At 33.5% G+C, this 16726-nt stretch overlaps 1 protein-coding gene across 2 annotated transcripts in view; it reads left to right on the top strand.

Moving 5' to 3' along the window:
- Positions 1 to 16480, top strand: part of MDGA2 (MAM domain containing glycosylphosphatidylinositol anchor 2) — a gene marked incomplete at both ends in the record, with an annotated part of 768432 nt that extends 751952 nt beyond the window's left edge. For both annotated transcript variants that reach the window (XM_080937304.1, XM_080937305.1), the window contains 3 exons: positions 1609 to 1739; positions 14687 to 14792; positions 16392 to 16480. In XM_080937304.1, the coding sequence (XP_080793430.1) occupies positions 1609 to 1739; positions 14687 to 14792; positions 16392 to 16480 (326 nt within the window). The remainder of the gene's footprint in view (positions 1 to 1608; positions 1740 to 14686; positions 14793 to 16391) is intronic.
- Positions 16481 to 16726: the final 246 nt, after the last annotated feature.

The raw sequence follows: 16726 nt of genomic DNA, 5'->3' as shown, positions 1-16726 counted from the left end.
AAGGAAGGATGGGAGAGTGAGAGACACACAGGGACAGACCATAGAGAAGCATGTCTGTTGAAAAAGGTTCATAAACTTTAAGTACATTTTCAGCTTTTATTAATATATTATGTATATACACTATGAATTTTAGAGAACAAAAATGAGATATAGAATAGTATATGATAAAGTTAGAAAAACTAAATAAAATAGAAAAAATAGGGAAGTTATTAAGCATTAAATTGAATACTGTGGAAGAAAATATTTGTGTGTAGAGATAAGTAAATATGTGCTACAAGTAAAGGAAAGATATAGAAGAACTTGAAAGAGAAAGTGAAAACAGTAAAAACATAGCACAATAAAAGTCCACGTAGTTTTATGGATAAATACACACACACACACACACACACACACACACACACACACACACATTATCTTCATCTATATACCTAAAGGAATACACATTAGGATGACAGCAGTCTTATCTATTAGTAAGTAAAATGTATCCTTATAACATGATCTTTGTTCAACATTATAGCACAATGTAATATTTCAATGCAGTAGACTTTTTAAAATTGTCTCATAAAATATTGATAGCATGCACATATAGGACATAAAATTTAGTGTCTGACTTCAAATCCCACCTCTTCTCTTTTCTCATTACATAATATTACATATGGAAAACTACTTAACTTCCATAATGTTCTCATTTGTAATGTGGAATATTTGCCATAAGGACTTTATAGAGCTGCTGAGTAGAGCTGTAAGATGCATTATATTCTATCGAAACTATTGTCATCATTGCTTTTTCTTTGTTTGTGTACAAGACAGAAAATTAAAAAGATGTACTAAATGGTGAAATAAAAACCTATCTCTATTTTATGTTCAATACTTCTTTCAGAAGGAAAATACAATTTAGATGAAAATATATGTGATTTTTTAAAAAGAAAGATACTGCATTACAGTATGAGTCAAAATGAAGGTCAAATAGTGTGTGGACCACTTAGTGCATTAGTAAACGCTGTGTTGGCTCTCTACAGCTATTATAACAAACTGCAAATGACAACAAATTTGGCTTAAAGTACGATAGGTGCATTCTCTTCTGCTTCTGGGAAACAGAATACAAAATAAATATTAAACAATAGTGGTGCTACAAATTAGAATATCGGTATCCTTTTGGTGGATTTGTGGGGAGAAATCTATTCTTGCTCTTCTTCTGCCTTGTATCCTTTGACTGGTAGATCCTTCCTCTATCTTCAAAAGCAGAAAACATCCTTCACAAAGCCCATCTTTTTTTCTGAATCAAAATGTCTTTTACCTGGGTTCATATAACGGGTGATTGCATTTAGAACTCAAAAGATAATCTAGACCAGCCTGTTTGCCTCAGAAACCTTAATATTTACAGGAAAGTCATGTTGGAAAGAAAAGGTATTATTTACTGGTTCAAGAAAATAAAATGTGGTTATCTTTTGATCACAGTATCATACCAAGATAAAAAAATTGAAGGAGAACAAAAGACACTAGAATGATCTTTAAGATTTAATTTTAAATGCTTGTAAATATTTGACCAAGGAGAAAAAACTTGTAGCAGACACAAATATACAACATAAACTCCCATTGTTATTTTAGGTGTTTTAAATGTATATCTACGTTTGAAAGGGCAGACAACAATAGAGAATCCTCTGTGGTCTTCCAGTGGGAACAAAGGACAAAGGTGGAATGAAGCTCATGTTAATATATATCCAATTACTTCATTTCAGGTAAGAAATAACTTTACACATAGATTCATGTGTAATGAATGTAACATTAAATGCATATCTTAAGGAAACAGGAAATAAAATATTAATACTCAAAATTGTGTATGACACAAATAAAAGTTCATCCTCATTATGAAAAGCTATTTTATGAAGACAATTGCGTTTGTATTAGCATCCATCATGTAGAATAATAATCTATCAAAATATTAGTGATTGCCTAGTACAGTAACACATGTCTTCAGTCATGACTTCTGAAATGGAAAGGTAGGCATATCTTGTAGTTTGAGGCTATCCTGGAGTACAGAGCATACTCTAAGACATTTCGGACTACACAGAGAAAACCTATCTCAGGAAACAAACAAACAAACAAATGAACAAACAAAAACCTTCGAGGTATTTGCATAGTAATCAATTTCTATATAATCATTTGCATGTATTTTATTTTCTACAGAAAATAATATATATTATCACTAAAGTGGGCATCAATACTTTATCTAATTTGTTGGATAATTCTAGATGAGATTTAAAACATGTTTTTACTTCAAACATTTATTATTTTAATCAAAATAAGCAAGTTTAAACAAATTATTTTTTTTCTGTAAATGAAAGTTAGAATTCAGTTTAAAACCCAAAGCGCATTTATAAAGATCTCAAAAATTTAATGACTTAAGATTTTTAATTGATATAAGAAATTTTAATAATTCTCATAAAAGATATACATATAAGCTATTTTAATAAGGTTGAAAACATTGATTTAGTGATTTAAATATTTATACTCTAACATATGTATATAAATGTATATGTGTGCATACCTATGCTTTTATATACTTCTAGTCAACATATACCAAGGTATTTTGGCTTGTTTAAAATAATAAAAATCTTTAAAAGCTAATCACATATAAAGCTAGTCTATAGCTTTATCTTTATTTGAAAGTACTCAAATCCACCTGATGATATCATGAATGCATCTCATGGCTTACTTTAAAGAGTGCAGATAATTAGACTCATCTAATTATGCAATTTTTCATTGCATAATTGCATGACTGTTTGAAAGATTGAATTCTAAAGCTAACCAACTTGATAAAATGAATAAATTATTTGCAAGAATAGAGGATAAGAAATTAAATAAGACAACAAGGAATCATATGACTATGAAAGCACAGAAATGTTATACATCTATGAAGGATAATACAGTTGTAAAAAACTGAAATAACTCAACTTAGGAAGGCAGAACTTGAAGTACAACTAATATTAATGCGTGTGTGTGTGTGTGTGTGTGTGTGTGTGTGTGTGTGTGTGTAAGAAATTGAGGCTAATTTTTCTAAAAATATTTTGCTTTCTAAATGAGCCACCGCTTTGTCACAAAAGATAAAATTAAATACATACACAATAAGGATTTAAGTTATGGTAATGTTATACTCAAGACAAATTTTTTTTGACATTTTTTAAATTTAATAAACATTTGTTAAGTGCCTCCCAGACAATTATTTATTTCCTTAGATACTATTGGAAAAAAAACCCTCCTACTTTTTGTCTCATTGAGAAACAGGACAATTTAGTAAAAATTATTTTTGTACAGGATGCAGGAGGCTAACCTTCAGAACTGGTATACCGGAATGACAGAGGTTTCAAGATTTAGTAAGATGTGAACAGGAACAAAACAGTTTTCATGGTAGAAATATTGAAGTATACATTAATGACTAAGAAATTTGGGCTTACAAATTGTCAAATAATGCCTCAACTACAGATTGGTTAAAAAGGGCAGGGGGAGTTAAGGTCAGATTCAGAAACATATATGATTCCTTCTGTCTTAAACAAATTAACAGAAATAATGCCTGGAAAAAATCATGTTAAAGACATGGGAGAAGCTGTTGTAAATATCAGTCTGAAGTTTTGAATACATGGGTATTGGATGTTTTATCAGATTATATCTGTCTTACTAAAAACTGCCTAAATAAGGAAGGAAAGGCTTACATATTCAAATGAACAAATCAATGATGAGACCATACAAAACGATTCATTAATATTAACTGAGACAGGCATGTTCGTCCTAAGCCTGATCTTAAAGGAATTCACATATTCATTGAATTTAAAAAAAATAAAGAGGAAAAAGAAATAGTGACAAACTCAAGTTAGAAAACAAGTACATTACTGGTAGAATGTTCTTTCTTGTAATATAATTATTGAAGGAAAAATTTAATTTCTAAATCTAACCACACAAAATGAATAAATTTCTTTGTAATTAACAGAAGGTAATTGACATGCTTAGGTTTTAGTTAAGTCAAAGATATGGAAGTCATATTTTATAGAGGATACAGTGTTTACTGCAGAATCTTTTTGCAATGTTCAGTTTTCTTTAATTACCCTCACCTAGTGGATGGTTGCATACAGGCAGCTAGGTGCCGAGACATGCTCACTTGAAGATCTAGTCTTTATTGCCGATATGTTCCAAGGCCCTCAGAAAACTTACTCTATAACCAGAGTCTGGTTCTCCTCACTACCAGGTTCCAGTTCCCACCATGTTCATTAATAATAGTTCATCTGCAAATCTGAACTCAGCAGAGAGTCAGGCTTTTCACCTAAAAATATACAAATGCCAGAAACAAAGCTCCTGTTGTTGATCCTGAAAAGAATGAAACTAAAAAGCAATTCTTCCTCAGTTTCTAGCATAATTGGAACATTCCAGTGATGAGTTTGCAACTAATAAAGGTCTGGGTAAGATCTTCAATGAAGCAGTACTCAGCATACCACCAGGGACCAGCTATCCTTACCAAAATGCTTCTTAATATGGCAATGGCACAAAGAGAGTGTGTATTCTCATTGGTATAATTTCACTTGAACTCACCCAACACAAAGGTATTGTTGGGAAGGTGAGCTGAGGGACCCTGGCCTTGGGCTCGGCAGCACCAGTGCTTACTCACATTAATCCATCTCCTCCGGAGCTGAGGTAGCTGCCTTTTTGTCCTCTTCCTGCTCAGCCTCAGGCTTCTCTTTTCCTTCCTGTGAATCATATTCCCCATTGGTGTATCCTTTTAGACAGGCATTGGGCAAACTTCTCAGTATCAAACTGGGCAATATTCTCCCTCAGCTTCACAAAGACAGCCCTAAAATGGATTTGATTAGTGCAGGTAAGGAACCCGCCTTTGGTATTATGGAAGACCCAGGAAAAGAAGGCTCTAAGACCTATTTATAGAGCCATAGCAGGGTGCAAACAACTGTGATACCAGCCAGTGGCACTATCATGCAAATTACTAGTCTTTCAGAGAGTGCAGCAGCCTTAACTCCCTGTGCATTTTAATTTTCAGTAGCCTGTCTTGTTGTGCATGATGCCCAAGTTGCTGTTAGTAGAAATGTTGTCACTGTTGGCAAAGCTCACCCATGCACCACCTGAGTTGCTGCCTCTGGAACCCTTCCTGGCAGCTCCTCATTGCTTACATACTGCGGAATACTGTTGCTCTCAAACACGCAGAATCCATGGTCACCGTCAATTGCCGGAACCCTCCTGGCAGCAAGGTTTTTGAAAAATTCCAGGGTACAGTTGGCTTGGCCAATGTGGAAATGTCATAGTGCAGACATCATGGAGACCTGAGCCACACTGTACTGAGCAGTTAAAGCCTCTTATGTTCAGGATCAAAAGCACAGAATGGCCAAAAAAATATCATGAGAGTATTAGGAAATTAACTAAAAACACTTTCAATATTTAGAAGTAATCAAATTGAGCTCTGGGAAATATTAAATTATAATAAGAGTTATTAAATTAACCTCTTCTGACAGTTTTTCACATTAAGCAAAGTATACAGTTTGCTTATTTGATAATGTTTTTTGCAAGAAACCTTACTTCACTATCCTAGAGGCAGCATATAAACTAGAAAGCAGTTGCCTCTGGAACATGGGAAGAAGCAGGAGGCAGAACAAAAGGTCTGACTATGAAGATGCAGGCTTCTATAGCCAATTCCCCTTTAATTCTAATTTGGCCAATCTCGGTCCACTGGACCTGGTTTCTTACAAGTGTTGATTAAAAGAAGGAATGTAAGGATCTTTTGTTCTCAAAATGAAAGGGGTCATCTAAACTTTAAAAGCTGTACAGTCCACTACTGATGAAAATATGGTTTTGTATCTGCAGATAGTTGCATAAAATTCACAGAAGCATATGAACAGAAATGTAGATAGATATTCAGGAATATTAAAATTAATCAAACTTTATTCTCAGTTGTCTATGTAAGACTTGGAGACATTCTCTCTACTGAACTCAGCTGTTTGTTCTGAAGTAAAAACCAGAACTGGTTTGTTCAGTTGGTTCTCAATGTACTTTTCAATCTTTGTTTCTTGGACTTTTTCATTGATTTATTGTACTGGGAGGTTTCTACTTTTGTCTGCTATCAGTGTTGATTAGCCTGAAGGACTTCATTTAACAGTTCTTGAAGTGTGGGTCTGTTGAGGATGGATACTTTTCACCTACTGTGCTTTTAAAAATTGATTTGTTCACCCTCATTTTTCAAAAAATAAAAATGATTTCCTTTTGTCATAACTTAGTAGTTTTCCTTTTAGGACTTTGAGGATGTCTGTCTCCTGTTCTCTGTTGTTCCCAAGTGTGGTTTTCTGGCTGTGAGCACACTTCTTTCACACTTCTCATGACTACCATGCAATCTTCCTTCTCTGTGTTCACTTAAGGTTTTTCTCCTTACTGATGGTTTGAAGAACTTAGATTCAGATATGCTTTTATATGCTAATATATGTTCTCCTCTTTCTTTGTACATTGAGATTTTCTGAACTTACTAGGCCAACAGGTTCATTGTTGTATGAAAATTGAGGATTGTCTGGCTAGTTTCTTCCTATCTCTTTGTTTCCCCATTTTATCCATTGAGAATTCTGTTTGAACATTTGCTTTTGATTTGAATAAGGTTATATTTTGCCTTCATATTCACTGACTATTTGGGAATGTCTACTCTGAATTTACTCTCTTTAGGTGAACTTTGAATCTTAGCAATCACACATTTCATCTCTATAAATTCAATGTTGGTCCTTTTACATAATATTTTATTTCTCTTGTTAATGACTTAAGCAGATAAAACCAAGTCAAAATTAACTGTTTGGAGCCACTATCTGCTCATACACATCAATATCAGTCTTGGTTAGTTTTAATAGATTGATTTTTCTTTCCTTTATGGGTTGTTATTTAGTTTTCATTTGAAATATCTAGTCATTTGGGTGGTAGAACTTAAGAATTTTAACTTAATAGATGCTGGATATCTATACCTCTTTGTAAGAAGTGTGAAGCTTTTACAATAATGTGTTCTGGTTAGTTAAAATAATCTATATATCTTAAGGAGTTAATATTTATTAAAGAAACCCACATTTTCTCTTTCATCTCTCCTCCCTACTTCCCCAATAAACCTCTATTTCCCTATCTGTCTTCTTTGCATCCTCTCTAATATTGTTCTGTGCTTCATCACATTTACTTCATTGTTTCTTCCTATTGTGCATGAAAGAAACCTAAAATACTAAGAACAAAGCTTTATGCTTAAAAATTACATCCCCTAATGTGTTGTCAACTTTACATCAGCATAACTTGATGAACGAATGCTATCAAATTCAGACGTGATTAATTGAATCAAAACTCTATAGCATACTTTTAAAGCCATTCATATACAATATTTTTTAAACTGCCTTTGTCTATACAGGTTCTCAATTCAATCTCTTCAGAATCAGATTTTCTTGCAGGTTTCAAACTGGTTCTGTTTACAATGACATGGAAACTATATTCAGGGCAAACGTACGATGACTTGCTTTTCATTTCTCATGAATATCTGTTGGATTTTATCATTAGCATCATCATTACATCATGATCAGATGTTCTATGTCCTAATTGCTTAACCTATTATCTCCAGCAACTTGTTTTTTAAATGGGAGAAAATTATCTGACTTCAATTACTCTGTTTCAGTTGGAAGCCACCAAAAGGTAAAAACTTTGGATCAATGCAATTTTATCAAAATTACGAGTAAGAACTCATCATAAGGAAAATTTTTTAGTTATGAAATTAATGCTCTTTAATTTTACAATGTAGATCTACTGACTGTTTATTTCCTCTCATAAATCTTAACTGTGCATGAAAACTACTCATGTTCTGACATAAAATGCCCTTTTAATTTGTTTTTATATTGTTAATTAGAATTATTTCAAGTTAAGAATTTTAGCTCTGAAATAATTTATATGGTAGCAAGATTTATAAAATACTTTTTTGTTATTGCATGCCTATCAAAATTATTGTGACATTAATATATATTAATATATTGTCACATAAGTTAAAACATAAGCAGTGATAATATCATACAAACCTAAACCTATAACATTTGAAAATATTTTTAAGTCAAGTAGAAAACATGATAATCAATTTTTCTTTTGAAGAAGTAAATTGAATATGAGTGGTTTGAATTCCTCTTTAGCGAAGATTTATGTTCTTTTATTGATTGAACTTTTAAGTATGTCTATATAAAACCTATTGATATTCACACACTTGCCAGGTTTCTTGACATCATTAATAAATATTCTTGGTGAAAATAGTTTTGTGTTGTGGGTCAAAATAAAAATTATATTATATTAAAATTTCTTTGTGGGCTTTTTGTAGACTTAATTTAGCACTACCAGTGCTTGTAAGGATTATAGATTTTGCTATATGTTAAAGGATAAGAGCAAAACGTACAAACTACCACATCAATACAATATTAACCGTGTAAGATCTTCTATAATTTATGCACTTATGTAACAAGGAAGATAACTCACTTATCTTGTTAGTACTGTCCCTTGTTCATAATATGGCCTAATTTACCCCTAAGAATCATCAATAAAAAGACATTATAAAACAGTACTGTTTATAGTTCATTATTTTGCTACAAGCAATTAAACATCTTTTACACTCACATCCTGATTTAAATATTTGGAATTTTTTTGAAATTTAAATATAAGTGATTATTACTAACTAATGAGTATATTCTTAACATGATTACTGTCTGATAATAAAAATTACCTGGAACTAATCTTGCTCACAAAAGTCATATTCTCATGTAGTTCTCAATCTGACATAGCAAATCAAATTCTAGGACAATGATACAGATACCATAATGGTGGCTGAGTTCACCATGTAAAATGTTTTAAATGGATACAGAGATGACTCATTGGTCATGTTTACATATAGCTCTTGCAGAAGAGCCTAGTTCAATTCCTTGCACATACGCACACCAGGCAATTCACAACAACCTGCAACTCCAGCTCTAGGGGATTCTGGGCTTCCAGTCTCCTTGGAAACCAGTATACATATATGAGGTACTCACATGTATATAATTGTATAGTGAAATTTTTTAAGTAAATACTTCCCATTTATAGTTCACAATCTGCTGTGTTTCTTCATCTTCCACTCCAATTCAAATCTTAAGTTGTTATTTCAAATTAGAAGTCTTTGAGACTTGACATCAGCAAATTGAACCGGAACCTTGTAAAGTTATACTTACAGTTAATATTGGAATAGATTCTCCAGGTAAGATCAAAAACTTCCCTGTCTAGTGGATTATATCACCTCATATCTTTTTAATTGGCTGAGCAGGGTTCAGTTAATTTATTGACCCAATAAGATAAATATTAGTATTAATTCTAACTGCTATCCAAGATGTTATACATAAATTTATTAAAATCATGTTTTTGTCAATAATATTTATAAAAATTTCTCAAATTGTACAACTAAACTTCGACATTTTTTCTAACTTGTAACAACCAGAAGGTATCTGTCTCTTATCAGAAAAAAAAATACTTGTGAACATTTGCAAATGCTTCCCTGAACATTGAAGTTAATATTTGAAGATATTGTATTATTTGATCCCTTACATACTTGGATTCATTAGCTCTACACAAAGATCTTCTTTGCTTAATGAGAGATGACATCTGAACACAATGGTTTAATAATTCTGCTTCTATGGATTCAACTGCATATGCTTAAAAGAGCTGTGTTTCTTAGAAACTGTTAATCTATTACTTGAAGCAAGTGTCTATGCTTGGTGTAATTTTAAGGCAGAAGCCCTTATAATTTTAAAATTCCATCTGTGGACATGCACCAAGAGTTAACATTACTTTTTAATTAAAAATATTTATGTCTTTGGGTGTCTTGCCTGAATGTATGTTTGTGCACCATGGATATGTCTTCTCTCACTGAGGCCAAAGAAGGACTAGAATTTCTTAAAATTGGGGACACAGATTGCTGTTAGCTGCCATGTGGTTATTGGGATTTGAACCCTGCTCATCTGGAAGAGCAGTAAGGGCTCAGCCTTTAAGCCATCCCTCTAGCCCCAACGCTAGTTTTCTAAGGAAGTGTTCATTACACCTTTATTTGTTTGGATTCTACACACACTATATGAAAACATTTAAATTTCTAAGTAAGCTTTTTTTTTTTCATCAAAGAAAATATTTTAAACAATGTCAACCTGGCCATGCAGGAAGAATCAGTTTTACATAATCTTATCTCTTAGGCAAACCAAACCTTGACACCTTTCCCTTACATCCACATGCTACTAACTGCTTCGCATCCATTAAACCAAACTCACTGCAAAAGTGCACAATAAGAAACACTTTTATCAGTGTGATGAAACAGTAGTCAGAATAATAATGAACCTTCACAAACATGTTACAGGATCCAGCTATTTAAACAGAGATTCTTCCATCTCAAAGTGAATGCAATTTGCAGTTCATTCATGTCATCCACACTGGAAAACATAAAATTCAACGTTCCGTGACTGTCTCTTGATTTTATACTTGAAAGTTGCTACCAAAGACATATTTTTAATAGAGGCTTAAAATATCAAATACGGCATACTTTTTGGAAAGAACAATTAGGTATTTTTTTGTAATCTCTATTTTTTTCTACAAAGTATATCCATCCCCAAAACCTTGGTCTTAATACCAGCAATAAATCTATGACCTATGCATTTTAATTTGCAGTTAAAATGAAGAACATAAACAATATAGTGTAATAAATGCTTCTTAGATAACTAGTCAGTTCAAAAGCACTTTATATATTCTCAATAGCCAACTTTCACATAAAAAACTAAAACCAAGCCACTAGGACACCATTAGACTTGCCAAAGTGTACAGGGAAAAACACACAAAGCCTCAACCTTATACAAAGAACTACAGGCCACTGGGGAAAAGCTGGAAGCAGGCAGGAAAGGTGATCTTCTCTATGGAAGATCACACCAGTAGGTAGTTCAAGACTAAGTGGACAGTCCCAAAAAAAGTATACAACTGACATGCATACTGGTCATATACATGGAAATATATATATATATATATATATATATATATATATATATATATATATATATATGTATGTGTGTGTGTGTGTGTTTGTGTGTGTGTGTGTGTGTTTGTGTGTGTGTGTGTGTGTTTGTGTGTGTGTGTGTGTGTGTGTGTGTAGTTAATGACATCTGTAACCTGTTTTTCTACTCATCTACTTTGTTTTCCAAAATAATAGCTAGGAGACTTCTTATATATAAATAATGTCTAAACCAATAACTTGGGCATGTTCTAGGACTAGCTCATAACATAATTATCTGCTTATTCTGTTCTAAATCATGACACACGGCTGGTTACCTGGTCCTAAGTTTCACATGACTATCTTCCTCCGTCTCTGGGGAGAATCTTGTTTCTGTACCTTCCTCTATCCTAGAATCTCCCCCTGTGTCCTCCCCCTGCCTTTTTTCTGCCAAAATTCCCACTTCCTATTTCTTGACTCAGCTCATTGGCCAGAGATTTTTAATTGACAGGTGAATGTTTTGACAAAGTGCACAACATGTATTCACATATATGCTTAAAAAAACTATTAACGAAAGAAGGAAACTCAAATTTGTAGAAGAGTGGAGAGGGAACTATCAGAAGGCTCAAAGGAAAAAAAGGAGAGAAATTCTGTAATTTTATTATAATCTCAATATTACAAATAGTCAAGCAACCATGCCTAAAGAGAGCTTTCTGAGCCTATAAGATCTCTGTACCTGGCTGGATTGGATTTCCAGTAATTACAAAGTTACAAATAAATATTAAAAAACATTATACATGTAGTAAGAGTTTTGTCAGAGAGTATTTTTATTATAGCAGTAAAAGATAACTAGTTCTCTGTTTAAAACTCCTGCTAGGTTTCTATAAAAACAAAATCAACCTGCTACATTTAGTGACCAACAATATTATCAATTGTTATAAATGTCAGAGACATTAATGAGTCTGCAAATGAGCCAACTTTTATTACCACCCACTAATTCAGTATCTTGAAGGGATCAAATAGACTTATATGGAATTGCTCTAGAGATAGACAGCCATCTTGGTCATGTATGGTTTAGTTTCTGTTGGTCTGTAAATTAAACATGTAATGCAACACTTTGCCAGTTAGCAGACAGCACGAACGTTAAATTACTTTAGATAGTCACTCCCCGTCACCACCCATCACTTAACCTTATAATCGGTGTCTTTCACATCACTCCTGATGCAAGAGTTTGCCTTCATTGTAAACTTAGATCTGAGCCTGCAACTCTGATCAAGGGAGGCAAGAAGAAAAGCAAAATTAATAATTATTGAAATAATTGAGTCAGGAGGAGTGATCAGTATTATAAGTCAGTGACTACAGAGCATTTTATAGTGATGGATTGTTAAAATTAAAATCTAGCTTCTAGCTTCCCTGGAATGCAGCCATAAGATGCTTGCAGATTATTTTGAGAATGTGTTTACTTTCATTCATATATATATATATATATATATATATAATTCTATATCTTATCTTGTCCCCTGGTTATAAATAATGAGAATTTACTAATTGAACATAATTGTATACTTCAAAGAGAACTCAATACTTTCATAAAACTAGTCAGTTTTCCAGCTAAGAAAATCTGTATACCACTAAAGCTGATGCTAGCAAAGCTTTGTAATGAATTTGATTCCAGCTGCCAATGTTTAAATCCCAAGTGGCTACACATGTGGACCTTTTTACCTAGTCCTGAGAGGACTATTCACTCTTACGTCACTTCCTCACACAAGGCATGTAGGAATGCAGCATCCTTGTCTTCTGCGGGGCTGTAATGCCAGCCCCGTGTCTTCCTCCACAAGTGCTGTCAGCTGCCTGCCCTTCTCTTCTTACCTCCTACCATCATCTGTTCAAAGTTCAATTCCAAGGAATTGAGGGGAACTGCAAGAAAAGTCTAGACAGTGGTGGACAGTTAATAATTATATACAACACTTGTCACTTTTCTTGCTCTCTAAAGTTAACACAGCTGGCCACAAGAAATCGGTACAATAATACATACAATAAAAATCTATTCCTATAACAGCACATATTAAGGGTCCATACTTAAGGCCACTAGAATTATTTTCATCACCACCACTTTGCAGGCATGTTACTGATCACTTTGTACCTGACATCCAGACTACAAGACAGTTTCTTATTGTCCAGCATAGAAAATCACTCCTTTTTCCTTTTTGATTTGCTGATTACCAATCCATAAACTGAAACCTTGGCTCTGAGTCTCTAACTTTAACCGGTCCCTGTTTCCTCTTCAGTGATGCGGGGCATTCTCTGGGATAGTCGCCAGAGATGGCTTCGTACAATCTTCATAATCATGAATAAATAATAAGGAAAAGCAGCAAGAGGTATTAAAATATTAAATCTGTTAATTAAGATGTCACAAAACATTTCCCTTATTAAGTTGCAGAGAGTGTCTCCCAGGCTGCCCCTAAGGGAAGGACAGGGAATAAAAAAAGAGCGTGAAAACAAATGTCTTTGCTTACTAATTGGAAACTTTTATTGAGAAAATTGTCACAGCATACCACACAGGACTGGTGAGCATAGCAAAAGTAATCTAAATTCGCTAAGAACAATCTTAAATTTATGTTTAATGAACTATTTTCAAAGATAAACCAAAAGTAAGGGCAAACCTGTCATACTGCAAAGCACATCATCACTCAAATATTACCAAGATGAGATGTTTTATAAAATCCATGCATACTGTTATCTTCTTTAGAAAGATTTATCTATTTCATGTGCATGAGTGGTGTGCCTGCATACATGTACATGTGTACGTAGCTGCATGCCAGGAGAGGGCATCAGTGTCCATCACAGATGGTTGTGAGCTACCAGGTGGGTGCTGGGAATTGAACTCAGGACCTCTAGAAGAGCAGCCAGTGCTCTTAACCACTGAGCCATCTCTCCAGCCTGCATTGGTATTATCTTACATTAGAGTCATTTATTAAGTTAATATTTTTAGAAAGACAAAATTAACATTTTATTTCAAAATTTCTCTGAAAATATAAGCTGTTTTATACACACACACACACACACACACACACACACACACACACACACACACACATATATATATGTTACATTTTAACACCTAAAGTATTATTGTTTTTCTAGAAGAAAGAGAAAATTGAGGATTAAAAAAATAATTCTGAAGTTCTGGTCTCATTCAAGAGTAAATAACTAAAATTTTATAATCATGGATTTTTTGTTATCATAGCCAGAATTTATAATAAATGTTATCTGATATCACTCACTGAGCATCTGTATTGAACTATTGTAAGTACTGGCTATTCAAGGGCTTTTCACCGGATTCTAATTTATTAGTCTAAATGCATACATCCAATCCAGATTTAGATGTACGATTCCAAAGTAAAATCACAGAAGGAAGTCAAAAGGTCAACATAAAGAGCATGAGCAGCCTGTGCTATACACCTGCAAAACATCAAAGCATCTCGACGGTGTATATAGTATGGGTGTGTTCTAGGCTTTAAAAAACATATGAAAAGCATATTGATTTGTTCCACAAGATATTTCTTGAAGACTTGTGCTGTGTGCTCAGAAAAAAACTGAGGAAATACATTTGTGCACAGTGAAACCACTCTAACAAACCTGCTATGTCTGTAGTTAATTTTTGAAGGCATTCGGGGTCCTGGAATAGAGGGTGACATTGCCATTGATGACGTGTCAATTGCTGAAGGAGAATGTGCGAAACAAGACCTACCAACTAAGAGTAAGTGTTCTCCCCAGCATCACTTCCTGCATGTGCTTCTGAAACAGTAACTACTACAGTAAAATGTTTCCATTTCATAGAAAATGCTCAGTTTGAGTTAAAACCTTATTTCTGACTAAATCATTCATGCTATGCTTAAGTCAAACCGCTAGTGAAATGTGGCCTTATCTTCAGCAACAAAACGATAGTAATTTCTACTTAATTCTATGTAAGATTAAATTACTGTAGCTTTAAAAACAGATTAACAATGTATTGATTTATGCTATTTTGTGAGGGGTTGGAAACCTTTTATCAAAATATTTGGCAAATCTATAAACATAATAGTCACTTATAACAGAGGTCCCTTTAACATTTGAATTGTGAATTTTCTAGAGCGACTCTTTTTCTTAGTACAGAGGTAGCTAAATGGAAATTCAGTATGTGTATTAAGTAATGAAGTAGTCCTTTCTATTCTGACATAATCTACTTCATATCTACCCCACAATTTTGTGAAATAATTTTGTTTTCATCGAAGAACAGTGTAGATATTATACACTAATGACATCTTATATTTAAACTTTTTATTTCAGGCCTATTCTTAGATAAATATAAAATGATATTTAAAAGGTATTCTGGGACTTTAAATCTTTATCTCCCATTGTCCATTGGAAACGCGTTCAGAATCACTGGTGGAAGGCATTTTAACTTCAATATTTTCTTAAACCTATCTGGACACTTTTATTCTATGGTCACACAATGAAGGAGTAATCAAGTTAAATTTTCACAAATAACTCATCAATAATTTAGTATATTCAAAGTGTATTGAAATGCTAAGTTGCTAAAGTGCTTTATGTACCAGAGCCCTTCAACTCAGTGTATTTATGGAAAGATTATTACAGTGTAGACACTGAAAGTCAAGTATTCAGTTACAGCTTAATAGACCCAATTAACTCCATTATTTACCATTGTTGAAAATTTTCAAATGAGCTGTGGTTGTTCACTGTGATGCTTACCATTTAAAATATACATCTTGTAAGAACTTTCTGGATTTTTATGCCAGGAAATGCTCAGCCACGCCCACATAAACACAATCTGCCTAGGACACGGAGAATCGTGTATTCCTTTCTGAGACTGTGGGCTTTTTCATGGTTCACTTTCACTGATGCTCACCTTACACTAAATGACGGTCATCTCTACATTGCATACAAACTTTTATGTTTTTATATTTTAACCAAAATTAAATAAGTGAAATTTGATAAATTGAGGTAAACTTTACAAATGGGGACAACAAAAAAGAGAAAGGAGTGAGTGAGTGACCATGGGGCTCTGAAAGTCTACCACGCTTTGGTTGTCACGCTCTAGAATATTCTCATGAGTAGGATTTTTAAGTTAGTAAATAAATAGTAATATGCGTCTGCCATATTCATAACTGCATATCCAGCTTGTTTCCTCCTTCCGCTTGCCTTAACAATAAAGCTGACATCTAATGCAAAACCTAGCTTTTCCACAATTATTTTCCATGTATGAAATTTCCTTAGTTCAGAAAAGCTCCATGAGTAGCCACATGAGATGTTTATGATCTTAATGTCAGTTTTGGGTACTTATCTTCTTTATCTCTAGATTCCGTGGATGGTGCTGTTGGGATCTTAGTTCATATATGGCTTTTTCCAGTCATCATCCTCATCTCTATCTTAAGCCCTCGAAGGTGACCTTATCCTGGCAGAGGCTATAAATGATTCACCAGGCACTGGCATGAAGAAAGAGTCTTTGTAAATGGACACTGAAAAAAACAAACTACCAAAGATTCCTCCACTGACTACTGACTCAAAAATTAAATAATAAGAACAACATTTTTTAAGCACTGGGGATAAAAAAAAAAAAAAGACATCATGGAAATATAACTTATTCCAAACTACATACAGAAGATATTCTTGGTCTGGGTACAGAAGAGCCCT

This window comes from Micromys minutus (genome assembly GCF_963924665.1).
Source record: "Micromys minutus genome assembly, chromosome: 1".
In the NCBI taxonomy this organism is placed as follows: Eukaryota; Metazoa; Chordata; class Mammalia; order Rodentia; family Muridae; genus Micromys; species Micromys minutus.
This window is presented reverse-complemented; position numbering and strand designations above follow the sequence as displayed.